Raw genomic sequence first — 9,927 nt, 5'->3', positions numbered from 1 at the left:
AATTCCATGAGACATTTCAGTGTAGTACAGCATGGTCATCAATAATGAGGCATTTTAAAAAATGAAGAGGAAGTTGAAACTGTAATAGAAACATGTCTTTCAACAAAGAGAATGAATTTGACACTATTTCAGTTCCTGTCAGATTCCAAATGATGTTTGAACTGAATTCATGAAAGAATGTCTCAATCATCTCCACACCTGTAAGAATATTTGTATTGCTTGTTTGCTTGTTTTTGTTTCTTCTGGATAACTCTTTATTTGAAGTGTTCCGTTATTTATTAATAGTCCTTACAATAATATTAACTAAACCAAATACAAAGGTCTGGAAATAGGCCATATCACTGCTATTTGTACAAGAATGTTCTGCATAAATGACTGAGGTGGGAGCACTTGAAATAAAAGTATCCCCCTGTGTTTGCTGGTTTGCTTTCTGGATGGACAACATTTTGCTGCCTAACAGTTTCTAGCCTTTAACAGGAGTCTATTGAAAAACATTTGCCTTGTGTGTTTAAATCAATTGTAAAGAAGTTTAAAACTTGTTATACTATTGGTTAACAGGCTGGAATTTTTAGTATGTATGCTTGTGATGAAGGTTTTGCCACTGGAGGGAGAGATGGTTGCATTCGGTTATGGGACACTGATTTCAAACCGATTACTAAAATTGATCTCAGGGAGACTGAACAAGGATACAAAGGTAATGAGCTATTACTTTAATGGTTTAACACACATCTGGATAATGGATTATGACACAATTTAAATGTCTCTGCATAGTGTTGGTTTTTTTACTTAATGGCTGTATTTACTTTTGAGATCTGTATGCCCTTTTATCCCTGGCAATGGTGTAGCCTAAAGAGTTTTCCATGTTTCATAGTATAAACAGAGGGGTGCTTATCATTGCTGCTCCCCATAATGCAAATTCAAAATGATAAGTAAAAATTAATTAAGCACAAAAAGACAGGGAAATAAAGTTAGACAATCTTTAACTTAATTAATTGCTATTCATTTAATTAATTGAGATTTCTGAAACCTGATATTCAAAGATGCTGAGCATCTGAGTGCTCCGTTAGGTTCATTTAGAATGGTAGCACTTGGCGTATTTAATATAGTGCTGTTAAATTCTTGGCCATCATAATTGTTAAACCTAATCATACTTCCTCCAAGCTTAGTCATCACTTTATTTTAGACTCTCAGAGCACTAATACTCTCCATAGATGACAATGCACACTTTATGAAGACCTTAGTCTTCTGGGAATTCTACTCATCCATTTAGATTGAGAGTATAGCAGCAGTCTGCTGGTTTAAAGCAGGCTTTATACACTTTCGGCAGCCAACTTTGTAATGGTTAATTTCCCCTGGTGTTTAGCTTATGTTTTTAGTCTTAGTTTTCATATTAAAATTACCATTGGAATAATCAAGAGGCCATGAAGAAGATTAAAAGTTTTTGGTCTGCGATCTAGTAAAAAAGTTGTTATTTTTTTTCCATTTTACTTAATCCAGGCCAGATGGTGATTCTAATACTTGCAAAATGCATGTATCTAGGCTCATTGAACAAGTGAATTCCTAACAGCCTTTGATGAACACTGCTCTACCAGTCTGCCTTACTGTAGTGTCAATGCAAGAAATTTAGCACTCAAACCACTTGTGAAATACACCCAACCAGTAGTCCCTTTGCTCTGTAGTTCTGGCTTTATGTAGCTTTTTGCAGCCAGAATGATAATCTTTGGCATTCATTTCCAGAAACAATAGCAGTACCTTATGGTCATTTACAGCAGTTTGGATCAATTTAGAAATGCTTTCTAAAAATTGTGGAGAACTAAGCCTGTACATGCGGGCGAATCAGGTCAATCCTGGCTAACAGTAGTCTTTCAGGCAGTCTGTTCCTAATAAAAGTCAGAAAAACATCTATGAAGGGTGACACAGAGAAAGCAATGCTCACATACAAAATGGGTACTGAATGTATAGATGGGAGCAGCTGAGTAGATCCAGGCAAACTAATAGCAGCTATATGACTGAGAGACAGTCCATAGCGGTTCTTGCTATCTTCTTTCTTGGCAAATGTAGTTAAAAATTTCATTTGCAGAAAGTGAATTGAGTTACCATTTAGAATTGTATGCAAATTATAGCAATTTTGAAAAATTGATAAATAGATTTCTAAAAACTAAAACTAGAACACTGTCCAAATCTTGCCTGTAAAGAATTGTAATCCTCAAGTTTATGTTTGTTTGCCAAATAAAAATATTGCCTGCTTGAATGGCAGGGAACTGATTTAAGCAAGTCTGCAAAATTTTATCAAATCTTAGTCAAAGACAGTGTGTCCATGAGCATAACCATGAGACTCAGTAAAAAGATATCATGGTATATCTGTGAAAAGTGCAGTGGGACTGCTGGTCTGATGACAGCTATAAGGAATTGGGACCTTGGATGACTGCAGGTCATAAAATCCACGCATGCACTTATACCCTGTCATCATAATGTTAGTTATTTTTTAATCTTTTCCCTATTTCAGGGTTTTTTCTCTTTGTGTTCTTTCAGTGTGACACAATTCTTGCCTGTGATTTTCCTCTTTTGTCTCTGTCCTCTGCTGTTTCTGTCTGATATGTCATCCACCAATGATCACCATTTAGTGCTTGCTACTAACAGGCTGGAAATTGTGTTTCATTTTCAGTTATGTCAACAGCAGGGATCAGTCTGTGCACATAAGTAACTTTAAGTAATGGTGGTAGCCTTAACTTCATATCTATGACCTTCTGTCCCTCTTTTCCAATTACTTTTCTTCCCAAGCAGATTGCAAAGGCATCAACTTTCAACCTTAAAACTTCTTTCTAGGTTGCCAGGAAGATTTTGCCCCCACCCCACTCCCCACACTCCTCACCCTGTATATGCTCATTCATCAGTCATCCTGTACTGAAGATTACTATCCACTTTTAAAATAAGATGCATCACCAGTAACAATCAGAAACATCCCAAAAAACATTACCTTGCCCACATCAAAATATGTACTTTGCATTCTAAAACTTAATACTTGTTTTCCTTTTAACATCTGAACTTCATTCCTTGGGTGGTATGTATCAAGATGATGTACATAAAACGTCAGTATAAATGTAGCTAAGTCACAAAATGACATTATCAAAATTAAAAGATGGGCAAGATGAGACGCTACACAATGACTACGGTGAATTTTTTAATGTGACTAGTAGTTAATTGCATTGTGTATTTCATTCCAGAAGATGTGAAAATGACGACGTGGTTGACCTTGGCTATATGACCAATGGATTTCTTTATTAATTCACATCTCACAGCATCTAGATACATTATCAAAACTTTAATTTTCATATACAGAAACAGAAAACACAAACACTGCAGGCAGTCAACGAGACAGTGCTATCAAATTGCTCAGCCTGCCAAGAGGGTATTTTTTAGCTTGTGGTTAATAAAATTGCAGCTGCAAAGTTAAGATCAGACTTGTGGAGTAAGATCTACCTCTCTAAAAGTTACAGAAATAAGATTCTATTGCTTTGGGGTTTTTTTGTTTGGTTTGGTTTTTTTTAATAATTAGTTGCAATTAAGTGGAGATGTGTGATAACATGGGCACAAGCTGTTTAAATTAATAATTAAAATTTAATCCAATATTTTATGTAAGTGTTTAAAAAATTAAAGTACATTAAAAAAAGGAATAAAACCAGCTTCAGTCACAGGAACCTCACCTAATCTAAAATTTATATCTTTAAATCAAATGAAATTGAATTGGCTTTTAAAGCAAATTACCAAGGTGCAGGCAAAGCATTAGGGTTTGGTGCCTTGAGAAGCTGGCAGTAGAAGTTAGACACTCAGCATTTTCCCAAGATTGAACTTTCTCTTTTTCTGTAAAATTGAGATAATTAAATAGGACTGGTTTGAGATTTTCATCAGTTGTGATGTATTATAAGACTTTCATTTCAAAACATGAAAGTTGCTATAAATTAACTCTTGAGGTCTTAATGATTTTCACTGTACTATCATTTTTTCTTGTCATTTTCATTAATCAAAAATTATTCTGTCCCCTGTCAGGTTTGTCCATCCGAAGTGTCTGCTGGAAAGCAGACAGACTTTTGGCAGGGACACAGGACAGTGAAATATTTGAGGTGCTTGTGAGAGAGAGAGATAAACCCATGCTGATCATGCAGGGTCATTGTGAAGGGGAGCTCTGGGCCCTGGCAGTCCATCCAAAGAAGCCTCTAGCAGTCACAGGCAGTGATGATCGATCTGTACGGTAAGGCTAGATCTTATCTTTTATTTGTTCATTTATGTACACATTATTTTATTCGAGTTTTTTTTAATTATTATTTTTTGGCCTTATGTTAAGACACCATTAATACAACACTTTTTCCCCCACGGTTTTCTTAGCAGCTTTGTTTTTTCTCTTCAGCCCTCATATTTGGGCTTCACACATCACGTAAAAGTGATCAGAATTTGTGTTCAAAACATGCTGGATTTTTATACTCTGCTTTAAGTTCTCATTACTGTTCTGTACAGCAGGTCTAGGTATCTAAATGGAGAATGGTCACCTCTTCTGTTAATACTATGCAACTAGCCTAAAACCTAAATACCTTTGACCAATGTTTTACACAGCAGGTGACTGCCTCAGCCTCAAGGGTTTAGAAAATGGGATCTAAAACAAATTCAGTTAAAATGTTACAAAATTAGATTAATGAAAATGCCCTGGCTTACCCAGTGAGAATGACCCTTCAGATATTTAGTTGCAGCCCTTGTGCTGCAAGACTTTGTAGCAGAGTTTTGAAGTTTTGTACATGTGTTTGTGGAAGTTGTCCCAAACTCAAGGGTCTTTCTTTTCTTGTCCCTGTTAAAATTTGACAAATTTATAAGCTTTGAAAAAAACTAAACATTTTTAATATGCTTAGTAAGACTTTGTTGTAAAGTTTGGAGGTTAAGCTAAGATTCTCAGTGTAGTGAATGTATTCCCATACCCACGTATCTGTTGTGTGTTATCTCTGCTGGGCAGGGACACTACTAACTGTGACTAGTTTACCTGTGATTAAGGAGACTGACATTTTACTGACTGCCAAAATTGCCCCTGGGAACTGCAGAGATTTTTTGGGAGACCTGGCTTTATTATGGAAGTCTTGGTGACTTTTTCCTCAGACTGTGGCTCTGCCCTTGCCCTGCAGAGCTACCTCCCGCAGAACAGTATGTGCAATGGGGTTCATGACGGCTTACTTTTCCAAACTAGTGGTTTCTTCTGATCCTATTATCCTAATTTCTAACCCCTCCATCAGGTTTTCTCCATCCCTATGCCAAATGGATAATGACTGCTTTTCATCTTATGTAGGTAATTTGATTGCATATTTTCAAATCATCCCCAAGTGGTTACCAGACAGTTTTCAGGTTTTATGGACTACTAGTCACCTTATTTCAGAAACATGCATGTGGATTGGCCACATTTCAATGGGAAGTCAATCTCCTACCACACATAAATCTTCTAATTTATGCTCCTTCAGATTCCACATTATGATTCACCTCTGCCTTGAAGCTTTCTGGTCAGACACATTATCTCCCTGTTTCCTACATGTTAGTGTTACTTCTTTCAGTTCATAAGATGTATGGATAGTCTTCTTCTGCTGGGGTTTGTCTGCACAGTTTCATAGACAGGCACAAATTCACCCTGTCTGCATTCTAGTAGGATGCAAGCCAGTTCTGAAACAAGTTGCAAAGCTGGGATTAGCATTGGACTGCCCTCAAGCTAATAAGCCATGCTAAGACTTTGGATTTATTATCTTGGACTCATCTCTTGGTTAATGTGATGATTCAGCTCTGGTGTGGAGCGCGACAATGTACTGCTGACTCAGAGCATGCTTGGAATCAGCTTGTGCCCATCTATGAAAGACTGTGCAAGCATGCTCTTTGTGCACATGAAGTCTTAATTAGTGGTGTTTTTATGATTGTTATTGTTGTGATAGTTATTACTATCTCACTGATGCCTTTGAACATTGCCACTCTATTAAAAGTGCATTTGTTAATATTACAAGTGTATTTACTGCACTACATCACATGTTCATTTAGCTGTTTATGCACTAGAGGATATGGGATTTCAATTCTAGTTCAGATAGTGCTATTTCTTTATATATACTAATGCTTCATGGGAGGAATTCTAGTGAAATATTTCTATAGTTTCATTGAGATTAAAAAAAGGATTTTCTTACAATTTTTTTTAAAGTAATAAAATAGATTTGATGGGAATGTTTCTATATTCATGTTTATTGTGTAAATTTTCTTCATATTTGTTTATAAAATTATTTTAAAAATACTAGCTATGTAATAGAAATTAAAATTATCTTACAAGTAAAATTATTTAGTGGGACAGATAATTTTCTCATGTCTAAGTGAAATGTCTAAAGGAAAAGGACCTATATAGAGTTAAGGGGAATTACTCTAGATCTTCCCTAGCACAGCTGAGGGAAGGCTCTCGCCAAATATAGGTTTCCTACATTTTAAACTTTGAAAGCTTATCAACTAGGAAAGCTGCCTGCTTCCTCCCTCTTACAGCAGGAAAAGGAAAAAGCATGTATCTAATCTGAATGCCAAAAGGCATACAGAAATACATATTATGTTTGTTCAATGGACCTCACATGTGTCCTTTTGTGTCTTTAGTGTTAGAACATCCAGCTTCAGGACCACAAGTAGCTGCTGTTCTGGCAGAGTATCTCTGCTGCTCTGTCTTGTTGAATGATCTGTTTCTGTGTTCCTGCATTTATAAGAAGATTTGTTGGAAACTTGGTCAACCTGTTTTTTTAATTAATCCATTTGAATCTTTATATCTCTGATTTTTTAATATTTTTTTTTTTATTATTATTTGGAGCATTGTTTTGTCAATTGAATGAAATGAAGCAGCAGTAAAGCTTCTGTCATCAGTTACAGCTTTTTCTGCAAATGAAGTGGTTGCTAGTAAGCCTCTTGGGAGGCTGTAATCAGTATGTGCTCCAGTAAATAAACTCACTTGCCAGGTATATGACAGAAAAGACTGGAATATTCCCTAATAAAATAATGTTTGGTGAGCCTATTTGGCCTATTTTTAAAATCAGTCATTTAATCAAATATACAGGGAAGTTGCCAAAGAATGGTAACACTTATTTGCCTTATTTGAAAATATATACACTTTAAATACAGAAATAGTTTATAGATACAGCTAAAAAAAAAAAAAAAAAAAAAAAATAGTAGTATGATGGAAAATATGCCTTTTTTTATTTCCATAAGCAAAGCCAGGTTTCTATTTTGTCAGTTGTGTATACAAATGCCTGTATGTGTGCAAACTGGGGTTTTTTTCTGTTACAAATGTAAAAAGCTTATATTTGGAATTACCCTTCCATTAATTTAAAGAGCTTTTTTCTAAGAAAACGTAATTGTTGAACTTGCAGTGCCATGTATTTCAATTATGCTTCTAACGTATTGGACAAAGTGATTCACACGAAAGCAACATTTTAGTGGCAAATATTACCCTGGAGTTTCCTTTGATATATTTCCAAATCCTTTCTTGTTTATTCATTATAGTCTTGGGCTCATAGTGTCTCCCTAGCATAGCTGCTAAGAATCTGGCTTCTGTTTTGTCTATGAAAAGTTTTAACATCCCACATCCTTTTTTCCACCAGGAAACCATACTTGACATTTTTTCACAATGAAGCCTTTTCATGTTTCTTTCTCAACCTTGCACCTCTCTGGCATTGTTCAAGGTTGTTGGTTCTAGACTGATCCTAATAACTCATCCTTAATCTGATGAGGCCCAAAGGGTTCTGATTGAAAAAGAAATGCTCAGGTCACAGAGTACCATCCTTTCTCAATATAGGCAGCCCGGTTCTATAAACCTTTTACTAAATTTATCAATATCTGTCCTTATGTTCTTTTCTCCTGTTACTCTTACTTCATGTCTGTATCTAAATGGTACTGCTGGAGTAGTCAGAAACTTCCTGCTTGTCAGGCTATATTCATGTTCTGTCTGTGCTATTTGCTCTAGTGCCAACATGGTCCTTCAGCATAACTTTTTCTCCTTCTTTGACATCCTAGTAATGTATTTTTGGAAGCTATACTATAACTTCCTAGCCTTTGTTTTGCTAAGGTACAAAAGTTAAACTCTCTTGGTCTTCATTAATGTGATACAGTCTTAATTTCCTTAGTCATTCTAATAATCTTTCACTGTGTTTATTCCAATTTCTTGAGATAATTTATAATGAATATGCCAGATGAGGTCACTATGTGTTGTGCTGTTGGTTTTGTGTACCTCTTGGAATAGCACCCAGAATATTATTTAGGATTAAGCTTCCTTTTACCTGTCTGCAACTCACTCTTGCATCATATTCATTCTACTATTGAAAACCTGTGTGAGAACCCCTTTTTGTTCGTTCCACATGTGTTTCAAGCTTACTACACAGTGCTAGACATAAAGCTTTGGAAGTGCCATGTCCATTTGTTTCATCACCAAGAGATCTCTGTTTCTTCCAAGGTGATGAATCCATCTCTGGTTCACAGTGTTTCCCAGCCTGCTGCCTGGGGCAAATCTCATTAGCCTTCTCATCTTTTGTGCCAGTGGCTTTAGCAACAATATTAAATGTCACCATTCCAAAGCTAGTACCTATAAATCTTAGTAATACCTTCATCCAACCTAATTGTTGCTTTCTGTGAAGTTTACTATAAAACTTGATCCAGTGTCATGCTACACTTCTTGTACCCATGGTCATTTTCTTTACTTTTGCCAATAATTGCATCTACTACTGTTCAGATATTTTACTGAATATTTTCTAAGTCTTTTATAAATGCATTTGGTTTACAACACTGTTCTTAAAATAAAGATAGCTGAGTATTGCTTACTGAATTTTTCTGCCCCAAGAGGTCTTTTATACATTTTCTTCCATATTATTTATGTATTTATTTATTTATTTTTCTAAATCTTACATGCTACAGAGATCTGATTAGCCAGCCTGTACTGATCTGGGAAACTCCATTCCTTCTGAAAGATATAGGTACATTATTGCCTTTTCTCCATCTTGTGGCATAATTTTTGATTGATTCTTTTTCTTTAAAATTATGTGAATCAACATGCAATTTTGTCTACTAGTTCATTCAGGGTTATGACAAGAAAATTTTCTTCACATTTGGAATGTTTATACTCCCTGTGTATTGTTTTCACTTTCAGTGAAAATTTTGGTCTGGTCTGCATTAACTCTTTCTGGCTACAGATACTGTTTTTAAAAAATTATTCTTCTAGGGGATTTCTATTGCATCAGACTAGTAAAGTCTGGAGATTACACCAAAGGATTATGTAGTTTTAGCTTTACCCTGTTTTCTCTGCTATTGCAGGAATTCATTCAGGTCTGAGGTGCCATCCCTGTTAGAACTGGGAACAGGAAAGTCTCCTTTATTTTTAAAGAAATTTGAACCTGGAATTTGACTTGAAGGTGTCTGAAAGCTTCATTTTGTATTATTTGCACTCATTTGTACACATCCTTTATTTTCTAGATTGATAAAATGTGAATTTTTAAAAACTAAATTTCTGTCACCCTATAAGCTCAAATCAGAGAAAATATCTTCATTCTACGGTTGGAAAGAAACTCAATACATTATAAAATCCAACATAAAGTATTCATGCAAATGGGCCTTTACCAATTGAGTTAGACTTTTTGTATTTACTCTTGATTATATTGAAATAATTGTGGAGTCAAGAAAAATATCCTGCTGCTTTCAATTTCCTGTGCAGATTATGGAGTCTTGCTGACCATGCCTTGATAGCACGGTGCAATATGGAAGAAGCAGTGAGGAGTGTGTCTTTCAGTCCAGACGGATCCCAGTTAGCACTTGGAATGAAGGATGGCTCCTTCATTGTTCTGCGAGTACGGTGAGAAAATCTTGCATTACTTTCTCATGTTATTAGGTTTTTTTCCTGCT

The 9,927-nt window shown here is 35.6% G+C and overlaps 1 protein-coding gene across 1 annotated transcript in view; it reads left to right on the top strand.

Annotated features, from left to right (window-relative positions):
* The window catches only part of EML6 (echinoderm microtubule associated protein like 6), a 111,740-nt gene that overhangs the window by 45,244 nt on the left and 56,569 nt on the right, over positions 1 to 9,927 (top strand). The window contains exons 6-8 of the mRNA XM_010004607.1: positions 559 to 694; positions 4,048 to 4,249; positions 9,740 to 9,877. Coding sequence (XP_010002909.1) covers positions 559 to 694; positions 4,048 to 4,249; positions 9,740 to 9,877 — 476 coding nt within the window. The remainder of the gene's footprint in view (positions 1 to 558; positions 695 to 4,047; positions 4,250 to 9,739; positions 9,878 to 9,927) is intronic.

This window comes from Chaetura pelagica, unplaced genomic scaffold (assembly GCF_000747805.2).
Source record: "Chaetura pelagica isolate M959 unplaced genomic scaffold, ChaPel_1.0 scaffold171, whole genome shotgun sequence".
Classification (NCBI taxonomy): Eukaryota; Metazoa; Chordata; class Aves; order Apodiformes; family Apodidae; genus Chaetura; species Chaetura pelagica.
The sequence above is the reverse complement of the archived record's forward strand: the minus strand, read 5'-3'. Positions and strand labels throughout refer to the sequence as shown.